Source organism: Mytilus californianus, unplaced genomic scaffold (assembly GCF_021869535.1).
Source record: "Mytilus californianus isolate M0D057914Y unplaced genomic scaffold, xbMytCali1.0.p SCAF_14, whole genome shotgun sequence".
Taxonomy (NCBI): Eukaryota; Metazoa; Mollusca; class Bivalvia; order Mytilida; family Mytilidae; genus Mytilus; species Mytilus californianus.
Window position 1 is genome coordinate 132,891 of NW_026262626.1, and position 21,801 is coordinate 154,691.

At 32.4% G+C, this 21,801-nt stretch overlaps 1 protein-coding gene across 1 annotated transcript; it reads right to left on the minus strand.

The window, feature by feature from the left end:
* Nucleotides 1–20: 20 nt before the first annotated feature.
* LOC127723970 (phenylalanine-4-hydroxylase-like) lies at nucleotides 21–19,860 on the minus strand. Its single transcript, XM_052230679.1, has 13 exons — nucleotides 19,682–19,860; nucleotides 12,779–12,901; nucleotides 11,859–12,036; nucleotides 11,154–11,242; nucleotides 10,400–10,467; nucleotides 9,215–9,265; nucleotides 8,395–8,540; nucleotides 6,472–6,607; nucleotides 5,429–5,555; nucleotides 4,873–4,968; nucleotides 2,704–2,837; nucleotides 2,026–2,141; nucleotides 21–1,516 (listed from the first exon to the last, which is right to left on the minus strand). The coding sequence occupies exons 1-13, from the start codon at nucleotides 19,763–19,765 to the stop codon at nucleotides 1,458–1,460; spliced, it is 1,407 nt and encodes a 468-aa protein (XP_052086639.1). The 5' UTR covers nucleotides 19,766–19,860; the 3' UTR covers nucleotides 21–1,457.
* Nucleotides 19,861–21,801: the final 1,941 nt, after the last annotated feature.

The following is a 21,801-nucleotide window of genomic DNA, read 5'->3' on the forward strand; positions in this document are numbered from 1 at the left end:
CACGGAGACATGAACACATGAAATATATCACCTGTTTATTGTCAACAAATAACACATCAAACATGAATAAAATAACAATTTCTAGTAACATTTGTGGTTTTAGGAAAATTATTCTATCAAATATACACGCATACTTTCACAAATGGTTCTGGTTAATTTAGGTGTTCTTTCTTTTCAAACCATCTGATTATAAGTCCTTGTAGCTATATCCTAAGCTATTTTAAATCTTCAAATTATGTTTTCAGCATTCATAATATCCTTCTCAATGTCAATTAGCAAGGATAAAATTATAGTTAAAAATGTAATCAAATTATGGCAAATTAAAACAAGTAAAAGCATGTATAACAATATAATTTGTAATGGCATTAAAAAGTGCCACAACAGATTATAATAAGTTAAACGAATATCAATTTGAACTGCAAGGTGTAACTGTAAGGAGTAACTCAAAAGTCTGTCATATCACACGCATTTACATATAATATAACATGTATAATGTGTGTACAATTATTAATATCAAAATTTTTATTAGATGACTTGAACCAAGTTATGTATTTCAAAAGCAAATCCTGTATTCCTTATGCCCAAAACACCCACTTTTAAAAATCTCTTGTGTAATATGCCCTATTCCGTTATAAAAAATACATTTGAAGATAACAATGTTGTAAACAAAATCATTATATTTAATTAATGCTGTCTACATATACTTGTAATCAAAAAGATTGAAATAAAGCACAACGTCGACACACTTTAAAATATATTAACATATTTAATCAGTTATTTTCAAAGAACAATTGTACCTGGTATGAGAGAGCGAAATTTCATGACTACTGTGGATTCATTTATTTTCGTGGGTATCAATTTTCGTGGATTGAGGAAAACTTGCATTTTCGTGGATATTTGATTTCGTGGTTTTGCCAATCTCTGCATACAAAGCCTAAAGAAAATTTGTAATTCGTTGAACATTTAAATTCGTGGTTCATCTGTTTCCACGAAACCAACGAAAATTGGTATCCAACGAATACTAATGAATTCACAGTAACTGAAACTTATGGAATAAAATTTCTAGGTATTATACACAAATGTAATAGCATTATCTAACAATATCATCAATTCTTATCTTGACAAAACTCTTGCCTATTCACAAAATTATATAATTTTTAAGTGTAACATCATATGAAAGTAAGTAAAACATGTTACACATAAATAACAGTTAAAGTTCTCGTTATGTCTGATAATTAAAATAAAACAAAAATAAAACAAAATCAACAAAGTAACATATATTTAAAAAAAAAATCATATTTTAAATTAGCTATTTTCCGTTGTAGATCAATGTAAAACAATACATTGTTTCGGAAGAAAAGGGAATTTTATGTTGTCAATATAGATCAAATTCTTGTCATGTGTATGATCTGTGGTCAGATGTTTACTGCCACATGATATGAGTCACAGAGAACAAACTATTCTTTCTTGTTGCTTCCCAACTTTGAAAGGGCGTCCTCCAAAAGTGATAAATCACCTGTGGAAAGAAAAATGCAATGATATACTGAATATTAAATGAATTATACCTAGTATTGTCTTTAAAGGATAAGCATATAACATGTTTAAGAAGGTGGGTGAGTCGAAAAATGCAATGCTAACACCATGGCAAAAAGACGAAATGACAAAAACAGAACGTCCAAAAAATCATACATTGAATACTAAAGATTAAACAATATAAACACCAAGAAAACAGGAAGGGGTGTTAAAATTTCTTCCATATGCTTGAAGCGATTTTGAATTCTTCTTTTGAGAACCCTGTAGTTCATACACATTTTGTACAGGTTCAATTTCATAAAGTGCAAAAAGACCGACATTCCTAATTGTAAGTCCAACTAAAGTTATAAAGTTTGCGCTTTGTTAGTGTACGTCAAATGGTTATATGATCTTATATCTAAAATGAATTGGGTTGCACAATTCTTTTAGGAATATTCTTATAAAACCAGTTGTCAATTTTCTTTTTACAATTATAATTGTGTATCAAATTACCTTTGATTGTCTTTGTAAGATTGATTATCTGATCTTTACTGTCAATAACCTCAACGCAAAGTGTGTAAGGGTTGTATCTGACACTGAACGGTCTTGGTATGGTCGATGCAAATGCCCTGAAAGACAGAAATCATAAACATGAACGATGTAACGGATAGATAAAACATTATCCGTTTGTTGAGTGCATACTTTGAAAAGTCTCAAGGAAGGGAATACGTTTAGACATTCCGATGAAGCTCCTAAGTATTACTCATTTTCAAATAACAAGAGTACTGTAGCGATTTTAAAGACACCCTTTTGAACAAACAACTATGATAAATGCAAAATAAAAACTGAACCTTATCGAATACTATAGTTCCTTTTTCACTTTTGCTTGATCCGCCACTTAAGTAAGCTGTATTCGAAAATAGTTTATAAGTAGTTTTTTCCTTTTGATATCTATGGTGAATTCTACTTACAGATGATCATTGTATTTAAGACAACGTTTCATACAGAATATAGTATATGGTAGAGAGTTTTTTGAAATAAGAGTCCAAAATTGTTCCTTGACAACAACTTTGTATTCATTTCACCTTTCCCTTTTTCATTTTAATTAGAGTTTTGACATTTTTAAACATGCTATGATACGATACATTGATAGATACATATTGACTTCGATGACGTTATTTATCATGTTACCTCATTTTCTCCTTTGCCGAATCAAAGCTATCAGCTACATAATAGATTGGTTGGAACTCTGTGATAGGATACTGTTGTTCAGCTGTCTTTGCTGGATCAAATGGTCTTGTTTCAGGCTTGTCACTTACACAGTACTAAAATAAGACCATAATCTAATGTAAAAAGCTACAATTTCGAAAGTACAAGAAACAGCAGCTCTTACTAATCTAGATAATCATGACGTCTGCTGGTATTTTTCGATTCTAGTTTGTATATATCCTCACAGAAACACTATGTTTAAAGTACCCCGACAAAAAATGTTTAGTCTCGGTAGTATATGATATTCAGTACGGTGACGGAGTATCTACAGACAGAGAAATGGTCGGATATATGTTTATTTATTTGTGTTTTTGTATAAAATTGAAGGAAATAAATACACATATGACTATTTTCGATTGTGAGATGTAATATTTTCTACAACTGGCCTAGACTAATGGAGAAATAAATAAAAATGCGAGTCCAAATGATGACTAGAGTGAACCTTACCTCGAATTTGTTTACTTTCTCATTAAATTGTGCACAATGTGAGGAAAGAAAGATATATACGTCTGGCGTATTAAATTATAATCCTGGTACCTATTTACACCACTGGGTCGATGCCACTGCTGGTGGACGTTTCGTCCCCGAGGGTATCACTAGCCCAGTAGTCAGCACTTCGGTGTTGACATGAATATTAATTATATGGCCATTTTTATAAATTTCCTGTAACAAAACTTTGAATTTTTCGAAAAACTAAGGATTTTCTTATCCCAGGAAGAGATTACATAGCCGTATTTGGGTCATCTTTTTGGAATTTTGGGTCCTCAATGCTCTTCAACTTTGTACTTGTTTTGGCTTTATAACTATTTTGATCTGAGAGTCACTGACGAGTCTTATGTAGACGAAACGCGCGTCTGGCGTATTAAATTATAATCCTGGTACCTTTGATAACTATATACATGGTATTATTCCAATATAAATAAGAGAGTGCTAACAATGCAATTTTTCATATAATAAATATTTCCAAGGGGCATAACTCTTTTAAGAATAATTGATCGGCACTGATTTTCGAACTCATTCGAGACATTGCTGATATAAACATATGATACAAGTTTCATAAAATTCTGACAAGAATTGTACTCGTGAGAGCACTAACAATGCAATTTTCATATAATAAATATTTCCGAGGGGCATAACTCCTTTTTTTTATTAAATTGAGCGTTGCGGGTTGAAAAGGGGGGGGGGGGGACAACAATAGACTCCAAAGATGTCATAGGTATTAAATGTTGTTCAGGAGCCAACACTTCTTATTATGTCTTTTACGATCAAGTTCACGTCAAGGCACATGAAAAGATAGCATACCAATGTTAAATTAGATTCAATATAAATTTAAGGACAAATTAACGTGAGAGAAAATCAATCATTGACATTCCTTGAACTCTCAAAAATGTTAAACTATCTATAGAGCAAACATTTAATACTATGCAAAAAAGATATAAGCAGTAGGAAATATCACGAATAGGAACCCGACAGGATTGTTCAATGGTAATTTTGAAAGCTTATACTAATTAGTCCAATTTTATGTGAATTTGATCTCTGTTACTCATTTAAACAAGAATGTGTCCATAGTACACGGATGCCCCACTCGCACTATCATTTTCTATGCTCAGTGGACCGTGAAATTGGGGTTAAAAATCTAATTTGGCATTAAAATTAGAAAGATCCTATCATAGGGAACATGTGTACTAAGCTTCAAGTTGATTGGACTTCAACTTCATCAAAAACTACCTTGACCAAAAACTTTAACCTGAAGCGGGACAGACGGACGGACGAAGGGACGGACGGACGAACGAACGAACAGATGGACGGACGAACGGACGCATAGACCGAAAAACATAATGCCCATAAATGGGGCATAAAAAGCGGCGGAATAAATTAAAGGGAGAATCAAAACTCACGATCTCAAGTGCTTAGGAAGGGTAAGTGATGTTTTTACAACTTAACAGTTAATTCAACTGTAATCTATACATAAGCCAAATACAGTTTGAATTTATACTCAAGCCTAGTCCTAATTTGAGATGATAAAAACTAATGTTGGAGTGTCAAATTCTAACAATGTCAACAAACATACTAGCAATTCATTTAACTTACCTGTAATTCACCAAACGACGACAACAGTCCAGCACCATAAGCTTTTATTTCACCGTTTTGTCGACATAATCCAAACTCAACCGTAAACCAGTAACACTGAAGTGTAAATACTAATATTTAAGATACAACTACGATGCAATGGTATTTGTATGATATCAAATTTATATAATGATTGAAACTAAGGGCTGTTCAAAAATTGATAGTGATAAGGGAGGACTGGAGGCACTCAAATTAATTGATTGTTAACGATTGTCGTTTTCGTAGAAGTTTATAATAATTATAAGTAGAGATAAAATTTTATATAATTGATGGTTGCGCTTCAATGCGTTTTATCCTGAAACAGTCCTAACGTTATTCTTTAACGATCTTTTATGAGGAAAATTGAAAATTAACAACTCTTTATAATGTATGAATATTTGATGATTAAAGTTGCGTCTATGCATCAAGGTTTTGTCATGGCAAACCAATAATTGCCCATAATACAAACGATGAAAAATCTTGTTTGCATCTATAACAAGTAAAACGTAAAAGAAAAAAAACTGTTACATTAACTAACCGTAGCCAATTTTTGAATGTATTCATCTGGTGCACCAAGACTTGCCAATCCAATTTCTTGTGAGAACTGTGCAAATGATGGATCAGCAAATAAAGGCACATGTCCAAGGACTTCATGGCATATATCTCTATAAAAATAGAATGCTTATTTTGACCAAACACGCATGTCGTTAAAAAAATGTTAACATGAAATGAGCTGTCAAACTGACAGCAAACCGGGTTTATTTAATTTGAAGGCACTTTCAGGCATGTTTGACCTGCCACGTGTTGTGCCTATTTTCCAGTTAAATCTACCAAGGACTATATCTCCTAAACGGCAAAAGTGAAATTCATCAACTTGAAACTGACCTCCATTTTATCAACAGTAATAACATATTAAAATTTGAAAAGCATTGGTTGTACGGTTCATAGATTATTAAACGGAAACAACATGAATTGAAATTTAAAAATCTATGAAGGACCATAACTCTTGAACAGAAAAAGTGAAAATTTTTAATATTTTGTTATCACTAACAACATATTTAAATTCGAAATGCATCTGTTGAACAGTTCATAAGTTATTGTTGACAGTCGCCTGTCAACCTGTACTTCTCCAAATTAATAACCGGATGTTTTCTTCGGGAAAACTCGGTTAAAAGTAAATGTTGGTATTTCATATAAAATAACAAGGTTATGGTTATTTTTGGCACACATCTCCGTAAAAAGTTATTTTAGTAATAATATTTCCACTGAATACACCAAACATGTCAAGGTAAATGCGTTTATTGTAATATATTAACAAAACAGTTTAAAACGAAAACAATGTAAAGGTTAAAAACACATGGATAGAAAATGAAAATAGTTATTGGAAGAAAAATAGGTTTACCAAGGTTTATGGACCTCTTAATTAAATCGATAATAGGTGAAAAAGACTGCCATGTTGTAAAAGGTGTCTGTCAATAAAGCTATCGTTTTGAGATAATATTGAAAGAGAAAGCCTTAAGATAGCATGGTCCATATAATAAAAAAGGCAAAAATCTTCAGAAAGGACAGAAGACAACTTACGGTTCTGGTGTGTACATTGGTTTTGATCCATGTCTGATGTATTGTGTAGAATGAAATACTCTGAACGCAAGACCAGCAAGGAAATCACGTGATGAAAGTAACCCAGCAACAGGCCGTAATCTGAACCCTGTGCAATCTGAAATTTCAAAATGTTAAACTGAACAAACATTAAGAAATTTAAATTCTTGATTTTGTTGTTTTTTACCATTCTGTATGTTTGTAAGGTTAAGAATAATGTTTAATATAGAGATAAAGTCATGACGAATGGTGATTTTAACGTCAAATTGCGTGAACCTATTGTTCTTCTCAGTAAAAGTCTATGTATTACTTATTACAGAAATACGTCCTTCCAGATGAGAATAAATTAACATTTTTTAGCCAGATTGAAGCAATAATGTGTTTTACTGTCCGGTGGTAATGCGCATTACCGGTAACATAAAGTATCTACTGATATCTCTCAATGTTTGAAAGTATTTGAACAAAATAGCTGCATAATTTGGTTATTGCATATTGTATTTAGAGAATGATTGGTTGGTTTATTGGTTTTAGGGTCCGGCTATCATTTAGGATATTGTGGACTATCGTACCAATTGTTGCAGGGTTGTTAGAGAAAGATTGTTGTAATGTTTTATAATTGTATATTGATACTATGAAATGTTTTATAATTGTATATTGATACTATGTAATGTTTTATAATTGTATATTGATACTATGTAATGTTTTATCATTGTTTATTGATACTATGTAATGTTTTATAATTGTTTATTGATACTATGTAATGTTTTATAATTGTATATTGATACTATGTAATGTTTTATAATTATATATTGATACTATGTAATGTTTTATAATTGTATATTGATACTATGTAATGTTTTATTATTGTATATTGATACTATGTAATGTTTTATAATTGTATATTGGTACTACTATGTAATGTTTTATAATTCCATATTGATACTATGTAATGTTTTATAATTGTATGATGATACTTTAAGTGTTGTCTAATGAAAGTGAAAAGATTTTGGGACGATTTTTACACTATTTTCTCTTACATTTTTGCCTTTCTCATTCAGACCATGATGTCTCTATACCATTGTACTTTGGTTTACGAAAATAAAGATATATATATGCTATTGTATGTAGCTGGTGGATCTGAAAAGCATGTATCCTCATTGTAACGGTATCTTAGACGGGATCCGCGATCGTTATAATTTCAAAACCTAATGTTCTCATATGTAGGTTTGTTTCAACGTTTGTTTAAAGGAAAATGTCGTGTAAACGAACAATTTTAATTTTCATCTAACGTTAATACCACTATTGGTTTACTGTTAGTTCCCGAGGGTATCACCAACTTTCCCGGCGAATAATCTTCAATAATTGAAGGATCGCTAGAAACTTAAAGAAGAGAAGTAGAGGTCAGTGCTTTAGTACTTTACGTTCAATCACATGGTAACACCACATGCCGGTTTGTTTGAACGAAAACGTTGTGCAAACAGATAATTACGATTGTTTTGCTTCAGTCATAACATGATTCTAAAATTCGCCGTTGATAAATTCAGAAGAAATTATAAACTCACTCAGGCAAATACGACCTCAGATAAATGTGGGTTTTTTGTAGGTCCCTTTTGGTCACATAGCTCTCAACATGTTTTATTCTTATACGTTCTTGACTTTCAGGTGATTGAGTTAGAGCGTTCATAGTGAAGGTAGATCAAAAGAGTTTTTTTTCACAATACATTGCGTTCAATGTGTTATCATATTATACATATGCTATAAATAAGCTTTATATTGACACATTACACAGTCTCTCTGTCAGATGTTTTCAATTCTTTTTGATCGAAGATATCTTTGATGTCTAACAATCATTCTTCTTTTTTAACCATGTTTAATTCAGTAACTATACCTGATAACATTAATTACCTTGTAAAAAGTTTGAAATATCTTGTAATTGCGGTAGATTGTCTTCTTTAAAACCACAGTTATCACACAACAGAGGGAAGATGTGGTTAAATTCACGACAAGCATGTGTTGGGTATAGCTTTGTTAATTCTCGGAAGATTGTTCCCCTACAAAAAAACAGACATATAGTATATGGCACAGAATTGTTAATTCAAATTGCAACCTTTTTTTAATGTAACAATACTGATAAAAAAAAATGTACTAACAAGATGAAATAAGATCGTATTGACATAGAGGAATTTCGCTCACGCGGTCTCTAAGCTGCATCAACAGATTCCAATCTGATTGAATGGCTGCAAATATCAAACAGAGCATAAAGTCCACCTCAATTGATATGACACATAGGTTTACTCTTTGTTAGCTTTGGTGAGATTGATTTTAAATTCCGAAAATGAGACTGTAGACGACAAGCAAATAGTCTTATAACATTTAACGCTGCAGAATTATTTTCTTGTGTGGAACCTCGAGGGGGATTGTTTGGCACATGTTCGATTACGTCTTTTGTGCATGTCTCTTGCAATCACTTGTCACCTTCGAGAAAGTTTATAAACTGGGTTAGATAATCGTGTACAGTAACAAAGTGTATATGCCAATGCATGCGTATTGTGTTTGATAATATGACTTAATTGACGTGATTATGATGATTTTTGCAAACAGCTTCTATCAAATATGAAATTTACGAACTCAACAACTCAATACAGATAGCCATTTTGTGTGATAGAATCTTACAACCTAAGTAATTAAATATCACACGTTGCAAATTCTACCAATGCATACATACCATGTTTTGATTTCGGCCGGTGTGTAGGTAACCCTTGGTATTTCTTGACCACTGAAAGAAAATATAAATTTAAAGCTGTTTTACATTGTGATATTTCTTATTTTCATGTTAATATATAATAAAATTTTTTTTACATTTCGAAAATCTAATACCTTAACAAAATATTTGTTTTGGAATGAATCGTTTACTTATTATATTATGTGAAGTTGTTTAATATATTTTTCCTTTTAAAAAGTCAGTCACATTCTGTAAAATGTCAGCTTGTATGGTTTTTTTCGCGCTGATTTTTAATATGTCATTAGTAGTTCTTCATCGGGTTGCAGATAGCATGCATGGTTGCAATTTTCGGACTATCCCCCAGAGACCAATAGGTGTGGATTAAAAAAACAACTATATAGGTCACCGTACGACCTCCAAAAATGAGCAAAACCACAACCGCATAGTTAGCTATAAAAGGATTCCGGTATGACTAAACGAGAAGCAATTCAAAAGAAAAAATACGGTCTGATTCATGCTTAAACAAGAAACTTAAAAGAAATAGGACAGAAAGCAACCAACGACGACCACTGAGTTACAGTCTCCTTACTTGGGACAAGCACATCAAGAATCAGGCAAGGTTAAGCATGTGTCCGACCCCTAGCCTTGGACAGTGGTGTAGCAGCACAACATAAGATTAAACTGTTAAAATCAATTGGAACGGGCTTGACTCATTAGATCGACACGAAGAAAAACAAACGAAAGCAAAAATCAAAAAGTACCGATTAAGAGTACTCACAGTTTTTGAAAGCTAAATCAATGCCAATTTTAACCAAAAAAAATGTTTTCGCAGGCTAAAATTATCCCATTTCACTTAGGTTTATCAAACTCCACTCGGTGAATTATAAACCAATTATACTTATTCAACCTCATCACAATAAGATGTGGCCAATAGTTAATCGTATATGTAGTAACTTAATTTAGTTATCTTAATCAGATCTTTTAGTGAAATGACGATCTTTAAACGGCATTTGTATATATCATTTGCAATAAAAGTCAAAGCATTATAAGACTGTGCATTTGTAGAAAAAGGTAAATGCTGATATTGTTCAGCATCAAAGTGAATTAATTATATATCCCCTCTAGTTTTGTTTTCATTATTTGAATAAAACAAATCCTATGCATGCATCAATGACAAATTTAACTTACTGTTTGTAATTAAATGCTATGTCTGCAAACTCTTTTCGTCTTGCTCTGTAAATTTTGTCAGTAAATCCCTATAAAGAAATAAAAATGGTATAAAAGAAAATAATTCCATAGCGGGAAATGCAAATCATGATGGTCTCGATGGTAGGTCATCCATTTTTGTATTCTTTAATTTATTATGCCATTTGTCAATTTTTTTTATATGTCTTGACCACTATTCTCTATTCTTTATATTTCAGCACCAAATATTTTGTTATTCTTTTTTGCATTTGCCCATTTTTCTTTTATATTTTTTGGCCTTTATTCTGCACTTTTTGCCCATTATTCAGTAAACCCCATCCAAATCCTCAATCATTAAAAGTGATGGAATGAAATAAAAAAAAAAAAAAGAGAACAAAAAACGGGAAATGTTGAACGTTTGATATTCGCTATAAAGTCGTATAGAACTACTTATATATTTTTGTGAATTGTATACTTTTGAAATGTTTATTTACATTGCTCTACATATATATGTGTAACAAAGATTGAGTATCCATTGTCATAGCGTCATGACAATGGATACTCACACTGCATAGTCATAAAATGATGATGAATGATCACAACTTTTACATGTGCTGTGTATACAACTAGATACGACGTTAATTAATGTGGTAGAAAAGATAGATATATAGTATGAATGAAAATATTTCAATAACATACCAAAAATATATTACAAACTTTTTTAGAGAATACACAAAATTGACATTTCTAAACTTACAGGATGGTCTGAATCCAATTCTGATCCGTAGCTTAAAATCTGGTTTGCAAACCGATCCAGCTCAACAATCTTTCGTGGAAACCATGGAACTGTGGAACATACAAAAATGGTTATCAAAAATGTAAGATTGTAAATCATATCAGGCAATGTAAATTTGCAGAAATTAGGAACAATCACCGCGCCGAGTTTTGAATAACATAAACGGTACCAATTTTTCTTCACCAGATGCGCATAACGACAATCAATGTCTCTTCTGCGATGCTCGAGGCAAAAATATTTAAAAATCCAAAGCTTATTAAAACGATGAGGAGCTATAAACCAAAAAGGAAAAAAAAAATATAGCCAAAGCCAGGCAAGGAACCAGAGCGTTGCATGAGGGAGAGGATGAATGATTCAATGCTTCAATGCTCGGCTAAAAATGTAGACAACAAATACTGTTTTAAAAGTGCACCTGTATATTTTTTTTAACTATCACAGAACTGTATACAAAGTTATTAATTTAGACTGCGTGCGCAACACAAAGTGGCAGAATAAGCAGACGGTTGATTGAGGCCGCTAAACAACAAAAAGAAGAGCATTGCATATTCACCAAAAACAGCAACCTACTGTTTTTTGCAACGTTTCTGTCGGAAATGTTTTCTGAAAAGTCATTCATTTTGTTGAAGTTCTTATTCAAAACTTTTTTGAAAAAAAGATATAACTTACTAGCATCTTTATCAGAATCTCTGGACAAAATACTAAATGTTGTAGATTTCTCCTTAAGTTCTTGTATGGCTTCTTTGAGTCCTCCGGTTTTGTTGTCACATGACACGAAAAATGCGTACAACGCCTTGTCTTGTTTGGAGGGACGAGATTCTATATGATGTAAGTTCACACTGTGTTTCTGAAATAATTGTATCAAGACATTAATCAATGTACGATGAAATAAGAATGAAACTTATTAAGCATTTACATATATGATGCATTGTGACGTGTATTCTTCTACTATTTTGCTGGAATTAACAACTTATTTTCACCTTTTCATTGGGTTAGGTGTTCAGGGGCGGATCCAGGATTTTTGAAAGGGGGCGTAATATGCTGGGAAATAGGATAGATACAACCAAGCGTAGCGAGGCGAAACTATTTTGGACTATTTTATGCTAAAACTCATTCATACTCGTGAGAAACAACATGATATTTCCCTTTTTCTTTTAGGGGGCGATCAAGGAATGCGTACATCTTCCACGCCCTACCCTGGATCCGCCACTGTGCGTTTCTAATGAATACCCGATAATAAATGGGGTATGAATGCTACTTATTTAGTATTTTTAATTTTCATTTATACGTTCATATGTGTGTTCTTATACGTATTCATATGACGTACTTATATTTCCGACAATTGTTCTGGAAAAAAGGAGACATTTGCATAATTGTCAACCAACAATAGAAAAATTCACATCAAAAAATTGTCATAAGTCTGTAATTTACCACATGCCAATAATTTACTATTAGGAGTGGAATTTGTATAAGTGACCACTGGTTTTCTTATCCGTGCATTATATTGCTGTACGTGTACATGAATTCGTAGGTTGTTTTTTTCAAGAATAAACATTTTTTTTAATATACTTTTTACTTAATCTAATTACCTCGAATATTCGCAATGCTCCACAAAGCGCTCCGACTTTCTCTGGCAATGTAAAAATTAAACTAAAGCTGCCATCAAAATCCTGTTTTTCGTCTAGATACCCATGATACTGTACGGATGAATGCTGTAACATACCAAAATGTTCATTAATATGAATACTCATTTTATAGTTTTTGTTCATGCATGATTCTTACAGAATAATCTATTTCACTGCAAAAGTATTAATAAACATTCATAATATCTATGTGGATCAGGTTATCTTGAAGTCGTCTTCTCACGTCACGTGATAGGTCTATGTACAATTGGTAGCAAATGGTCTAATAGAGAACAATCATGAAACAATATACATTTATTTATTTGTTCACCCAAGAAAAGCAAATACTTCCCAAGAATCGAATAATATAATTTGTGTTTACTTTAAATCCAATGACCTAAATATTTAGTTCAATTATATTCTTAAGACATTTACTTCAACATAACACTTGTCAAGGTTTTTTGGATAGTGCCTTATCAGTAGGATAAAAAGCGAGGACAGACCAACAAGCAATGTGTTCCTGTTCATATGAAAATGACTTGAAAATTGTGTTCAATAGAGGCAGTTGACAGTTTTAAGAAAATTACAACAATCGTTTGGTACCCTCACATTTATTAATACAAAACCATTGAACACAATGTATAATGAGCGTGGTAAGGTTTTTTTTTAATTTCTAGTATACTGGAATTGAAATCGGCTGGCATAATGGCCTTTACTTGTACACTAGTAATTTATTTCAAAAATGACAAAATCATAGTAAAATCGTGGTCGGAAAATAGCCGCTTAATTTATGATGATCTCCTTGAAAATAGTAATCTAATTTTCATATTTGCGGTTTGCAGATTAAGGACTGAAGCAACATGTTGTAAACGTTCTTTGAACATGGAAAGATGGCTGGCTACTTCATTCGATTTATAGAAGTGACAATACATGTGTACTACCAAAAAGTACCAAATGGTAGTTACAATCGTAACGGTTGGAGACCTTTTGCTCAAGGAGATTTCCCCTGAATTACCTACAAATTCGACCATCAACACTTTTGTTTGACAGGAATTCATCACCCTGCTCTTAAGATTCAATAATGTATGGTTGAAAGTGGGTACATGAACTTAAATCGGAAATTGAACTTTGTAAAATTCAAAATTCATCTTATTGTTGGAGATTTGACTATGATTTTGATGTCGCGGTAAAACAGTCTTTATATATCGAATGCATATTAAGTATAGTGATGTAAAACGTTAAACTGACCTGAATACAATAAAACATAAATCCTTCCATATCAAGGCAAATCAACGATATTACCCGATGTAGCTGTGCCGGGGTTAGTCGAATTGATGCTTTTCAACACTTTCTTTGTGTTCTCTAGTTTAATATTTAATATTTGGGTTTCTTGGATTTCTTTTTTTTTATAATAGTATTGAGATATATAAGGAATACGTGTCAATGAGATCATTTTAGTATAGTGTGTGATAATATCCTTCCGCGTTTCGCAGCAGGGAGGAAATTTACTACAGAAAAGTTTTCTGCATAAAATGCATGTTTAATCACAAGTATACTTGGTATTCAATTAAGAGCGGGAATTTTCCCACGTATTAAACTTTTTCAACCCAACACTGATAAAGTCAAGTATCTTAACTTCATTTAGACATGTCGTTTCTTTTTATCCTTTTACTTTATCATCAGGACTTCTATAAGTACTTCTTCATTTGTTCACAATATGTAAACATAAGTTTTTTCTTGAATGAACTATATATCAAACATGCATATGTCTTCTCTTGAATGAAGTATACATTAAACACGGCTGGTAATCTACACACGCAGAACAATCGGTTCTGCAATGAAAACCGTGAGAGGATTTTCCGGTTATGCTTGAGTGGAGTAATTGTCACCGCTTCAAAAGGTATGTACATTTCTAAATCGCAATTTCCTAATTCAACTGATCAAAATATTAAAAATCGGAGAATGCTATGCTGTGGTGAATACTTTAACAAAGAGACACATGTATCATTTACTGTTGTGCATGGAGTAAAACTCCTACAAAATCAATCGAGTGACTCAGTAATTGCTGAAAAAAGTGACATTTAAATTTTGAGATGGTTCTATTAACAGACCTACAAGTTCAGATTTAGTTTTTTTTCTGTCAACTGGGTTGAATGTCGTTTTGGGCGGCGTGTACGCTGTCCGAAGGTGATAGACGTCTTAATAAATCCAAAAACTGCCAATTTTCATTATTTCATGCGTGAGGGGATCGGTTCTGATTGAGGACATCGTGAATGCGTGGGGGGAAGTGCAAACATTTTCTTAATCTTTGGCCTTGTGACTTTTCTCGACTTATGTGTTTTCATGTACCAGCTTTACATGGAAGTTCAGCTTTGTACGTTAAGTATATGACGTATCACACTGCAGGCAATGGTGGCGTGTTCTATTCATCTAAAAAATAGATTAAAGTCTTAATGCATGCACATGCACAAGAAAAAAACATAGTCAATCATAAATAGTAAGTAAGTAAGTAAGTAAGTAACTTTTATTTAGAGTCGGGCATGATATGTACAATTCAACAAGGTAAACATGAGCTCTGTAGAGCTCTTAACCGACTTGATATTTAAAAACAAATAACAAATTATAAGCACATTTGAACCTGAAATAAATCTAAACCATTTATATTTACGTTGTAGCCATTTCCATTTCCATTGTCAATTTATATTTATTATAAACTTCAATTAAACTATGCAAGTTACTTGCCTTTCTTTGAAGTGATTGTTGCATTTTTCCATATAAAGATATGATTGCACTTCCCCTCACGCATTCACGATGTCCTCAATCAGAACCGATCCCCTCACGCATGAAATAATGAAAATTGGCAGTTTTTAGATTTATTAAGACGTCTATCACCTTCGAACAGCGCACACGCCGCCCAAAACGACATTCAATCCCGTTGACAGAAAAAAAACTAAATCTGAACTTGTAGGTCTGTTAATAGAACCATCTCAAAATTTAAATGTCACTTTTTTCGGCAATTACTCGTGGGACGATTGATTTTGTAGGGGTTTAACTACATGCACAACAGTAAATGATACATGTGTCACTTCGTAAAAGTATTCACCACAGCATAGCATTCTCCGATTTTCAATATTTTGATCAGTTGAATTAGAAAATTGCGATTTAGAAATCTACATACCTTTTGAAGCGGTGACAATTACTCCACTCAAGCATAACCGGAAAATCCTCTCACGGTTTTCATTGCAGAACCGATTGTTCTGCGTGTGTAGATTACCAGCCGTGTTAAAGTAATTCAATGAATGAAGAATATTTTCACATGAATTATTTTAATGTATAGTATCTCGGAATATTTCCGGAAACGGTCTTTCGAACATTGGGTTTTGGACTACTTAATTTTGAAAGTACTTTTACAAATGTTTTACCCGTATAAATCGTTTTGTAGGTTTTTGTTGGAAGACGGGGTTGTCAAAAATGAGAGATGTTTTACAACTTATCCTACAGTTAATTATTTTGATGATACAATTACACATGTTTAAATGTTTCAGTATCTACTCGAAGTAAATGTGATGTCCTCTAAGATATGTTGGCCAGTCGACAAATTCAATATGTTTTATTACATGTATATATAATTCATTGCATTAAGTGTCAATATGGGAACGTACAAATATAACATGTACCAATCCGAAAACCACAAAACAACAACATTGTATATTTATTTGGAAAACCGACTAAATGACTCCCCTGGCTGTATAGCTAGCTGGAAAACCGACTAAATGACTCCCCTGGCTGTATATCTAGCTGGAAAACCGACTAAACAGCTACATTGTCTACCTCCTGTCATTGATGAAATAAATGTTCAATTCGTTCTTAAAATAATTAAATTTTCATGCAAGAAAAAAAACGTATAAAGATATTTTATGAAATTCAGATAAATTTCCATAATATGAGTCGCACACTCTACGCGTGTCGGTTCTCAATCTTTCGACAACAACAAAAAATGACCCGACTGAACTGCTTCTGTTCTGATCTAGGTTAATAAAAAGTGTCGCGACGTATAATGACATATCGTATTGTTCTACAGAATATTGCTGTGAAGATTATGTATCGCCTTGAGATGAGTAATTATAATACATACAAATTGATTCATTATACAACAGGCACTGTTCAAATAGACAAATATTAATCCCTCTTTCTATTTTTGCCAATGGGATCTTAAAATAGTAAATTATCCATTCATGATGGCAAATTTGCAAGACCAGAATATTTGTCTGTAAATTGCTAATAATATTGTTTGACACAACCTTTCCTTGATGTTTTTGAGTGATATTATTGCCTGTACTCAGCAGATATTATTGCCTGTACTCAGCAGATATTATTGCCTGTACTCAGCAGATATTATTGCCTGTACTCAGCAGATATTATTGCCTGTACTCAGCAAGATAGTTTAAAGAGTTTCAGTCTATTCAAAGTTTGTCTTTCAGTGATTTTAAAGTATGATATGGAGCTTACATCATTGAGACAGCTACCCACCACGCAAATAAACTTAATACAATAAGAGGGCGCACAGTATAAATTCTTCAACGATAGACAGGTATATTTACAATATGTCGAGCTCTTAAATCGCCCTTAATCTTTAAAATAATGAAACTATATAACAAATCTTCCATCATCACCAATTGTTTTCAAACATTTAAAATCGTCCCGAATCTATTAATAATAGCAGCCCCCCCCCAAAAAAAAAAAACCCACATCTCACGTTTCTCACGATTATATAACTTTTTTTTATATCATAAACTATAAGTTGTCCAAAACAATTATCGACTAGCTCTGCTCGGCAGTATCTATTCCACTTTCGGGAATTACGCACCCCTTTCAAAAATCCTAGATCGCTCTTGAAACGTATTTCTTATTCGCAGGTACAATAAGTTTTCATAAAGTTTTGACTATTTTCTTTTTCTCAAACCAAAGATATAACTCAAATCAAAGAGCACTACAATTGTGTAGGCGTATGTCACAAGAAAGGCAGATAATAACCAATCTTATCAAAGTTATTTAGCAGAATTGACAATTTCAATTGTATAATATTGCAATCGTTCATCAAAAATAAAATGTAAACAAAGATTAAACCGATTAAAAAGTCTTATATAGCGATTACAACAAACATGTTTAAATATCCACTACATATTAAGCAACGGCATTACTGTAAAACATTAAACTGACCTGAATACAATAAAACATAAATCCTTCCATATTTAAAATAAAATAAATTAACGATAATATCCAATGTGGATATAAATATAACTCTACAGCTGTGCCTGGGTCCGTCTAATTTTAATATTGCATGTATATTTCAGATGTATTTATACCATATCCGAGAACCTTCAATCATCGGTTTATATACGGTTGACATTTTTGATCGACAATGAAATGAATAGTTTTTTGTATTTCATCATTTTCCTATATAATTGCATCACTGTTGTATATACCTGCTGACGACCCCCATTCAATTAGTATAACATGCAGGTCTTGTGATCAAAGAAATAAAAAGAAAAGGATGCATACTTAAAATCTGCATATTTTTCGTCAAGTTATTTTTTTCTAAACTGATATTTACTAGTTTGATTTTTAGAGTAAATGGTTAATAAATTAACAACAAGTCTTCTTTAACTTACTTTTAATCTACTCGGCTGATTTTGGGGGTATTGTAGGGGTCAAGTCATATTTTCGTGTATTAAAATCGTATGTGCTAACACATTTCGGTGAGAACGCTCGTTTAAACTGTTAAACAATTTTTTGTACATGTATCAATAGATCGTGACAACCAGTTTTCCGTAAAATAAAGACATATTGTCTTATTTTTACATTTCATTGTTTAGATCTTGAATTTGCATAAGGTATCTATTATCTTTAGATTTTAAAACTACAGATATAGGAACCTTTTATTTCCCAACTATGCACTTGATCCCCTCTTTTTTCTTATTTGTATGGTGGGGATGACACGCTGTTGGTGTAGGATATAGGGATTTAAAAGCTGGGATCTGGGAAAAAGAAGTGGGAAAAGTGGAAAGTGGGATACAAAAAACGGGATCTGGGAAATGAGCATCTCGTTTCACCCCCCCCCCCCCACCCCTTTTTCTTTTTGTAAGCGTCGAGAAATGACCACAGGACATGACCAGTAGCTCTTTAATGGTCGAGAGATATGATTACTAGTATTACATCAAAAAGAGAACATAGAAAATTACATACAATTATAAACATCACGGGATTCGTTATAAAAATTTTAAGTCAAACAATATAGTTTTAATTCAATAAGTAAATAATTTTATTTGTAAACGCGGATATGTTTAAAAGGAAATGATTAAACCTGTAAAATGACAAATTACATTGATAAACACTTCAACTGAATGAACTGGCATATTTACAAGTAAAAAAGAGATATTTTATACTGTAGAAAATGTCAAAATTTAATGGATCGTTGTTGTAGGTGAAGTTGGTAAAAAAAGACTTGTGCAATCAAAATAATGGATTTGTCCTGTGCACCAAAAAACGACTGCTCCACAGAGATATTCAGGACGCTCCATTTGTTATAAAATATTGTGTCAGTATCTGTTTTATATACATTGTGTTTGTTATGGGTATAGGAAATCAATCACAACATTGGGTCTTCTCTTTGTTAAATCAATAATAAAAAAAGTATGTCATCCACATATTTACAAATTTTGCAATTATTTTCTTTATAAATATGTTAGAGGGACGATAGTTTATACTATTGCACGTATTGAAGGACATTCAATATCATTATGCTTATCAATTTGCATTTCCAAAACTTTCCATGCAGATATTAATTATAAAAAAACTAATTATACTTACCCCAGATCCCGTTCCATTTTCAATCTTCTGTCGTTTCTCGGGAGTCGGACCATTACCGATCTTAGAACTGATTCCATTGTCCATGTCTAGATTTATTTGATGCAAATATGCTGCCCGTATTTACTTTTACAGTTGACGAAAACCGTATAAGTCACGACCTTCACATTGCTTTAAATGGAATAAATAATATTATTGGTCAAAACATGAAAACAAAGGATTCAATTGGTTAAACCTGACACACCTTTGTTCCATTTTTGTGATAAGCGTAAATACAGACAAGCTTACATAAATATAGACAATATTAAGTGATGGGCATGGATTGAAAAGATCTTTAATCAAAACAAAGTACAATAAGAATTATCTACATGACGAAACAGTTAAATGAGCGATTGTAATCAATATAATATAAAGAACTTTAATTTTGAAAGAAAACGCCCGCAGTTTAGAGATCTTCAAATATAAGTTAAAAATGATTAAGAATAAGAATAAGAAAAGTAATAATTGAGAATAAGAATTTTATTCCAAATGTGAGGGTCCCAGAAGGCCATAGTAACATATAAACAATAACACTAGAAACATTTGAAGAACAATAAATATCGTATAAAAATACATAACAAGTAGTAAATATACTGAGTGCAAATAGAAACATCAAAATAAAAACTCACAAATTTTATTTAAACGTGCACGGGATCATACTGTACAAAATGCAAAGGAAAATTGTTACTCTGCATTACTTGTTCATAACATTTGTTATAGGGGTTCATTATGGAGAAATATACCATCCAAAGTAAAAACTTTTTTTTTGGGGGGGGGCTCACAAAGGATATTTATCGCTTTTTTTTTTAAATTGAAAATTTATGCAGGGGTTGCGTTTCTTTTAGTACTCAGTATATATTGTAACGTTTACTTACTGAAGTCTCAAGTAAGTAAGAATTAAAACTGATATTTATATTAAATTGTATGAATCTTATGAATTTGTCACAATGAGATTTACATTAAAATGATTATGATGATGGATTGGTTTTTAACGTCCAGTGGCAAATATTACCTGCATGACGAGAAAAAAGTACTGTAATATAAATATGAACCCTTATTATACTAAAACTACACGCTAAATTGGACTTAAACATGCATCTTCACAAGGTAACAGTCTGGAAGAAGACATGCAATCCTACCAGTACATATATTATTCGGACTACGCGGCGGCCTGTCTCAGTTTTAACATACCTCCAATAAATGTTATTGTTTTAGTGGAGAGGCAGCAAATTCCAATTTTCAAGTCTTTGGTTTGACCCGAACAGGAATTTAATCTTGAATCATAGTGTAAAAACATTGAAATATAATGGCACAGAAAAGGTTGTAAATTATAGCATTGATATTAATGTAATAGGTTGTAAGTATACGTCGAAATTTACTTACCTTTTGTTTCAATGCTCAATGATCGAATTTTGAAAGATAAATCTCCCAAAATCAAAAGACGATTTTTCAATATGGCCGCCCGCAAGCAACGTTCGTTTGACTCTGCGGGATATATAGATACGCAGCCGCGCCCGGTCAGCATGGTGACGATGCCTTGTGTAACGAATATGCTACACTCTTTGCACTTTAAGGAATCTCTGCAAAACCGTTTTAGTGTTTAGTAAGTGGCATGTTGCAAGACCAGATACACCCCTCTAAATCATGTCCTCATTTTACAGTGGCAGTCCAAATTTCCCGTCCTCCATCCGGGCAGGGCATACCTATTTTTTGAATTTGTTCTCGTACATGATTTGCATGACATATTTGCCGCTGTACATTAAGCAAACAACAAAATCAGTCAATCGTTATACCTGTGATTTATACCGTATTTTAAATATTGTGTTTAAAAACGGAAAATAATTTCTAATTTGCCGCAGCATTGTACAACCAAAATAGTCTTTAATATCCTGTATACTATCTTGATACATACACAAAGTTTTCGAACAAGGAAACATATGAGCAATTGAATGGTCAATAAGTTGGTTTCATGCAAATTTCTAACAACTTTGAACTTTTGTAGCACCACGCTAGATTCTGTCAAAATTGGCTCAGCTATTTAGTGGTCTCTATAAGCACATGGAGGAAAAACACACCAAATTTTC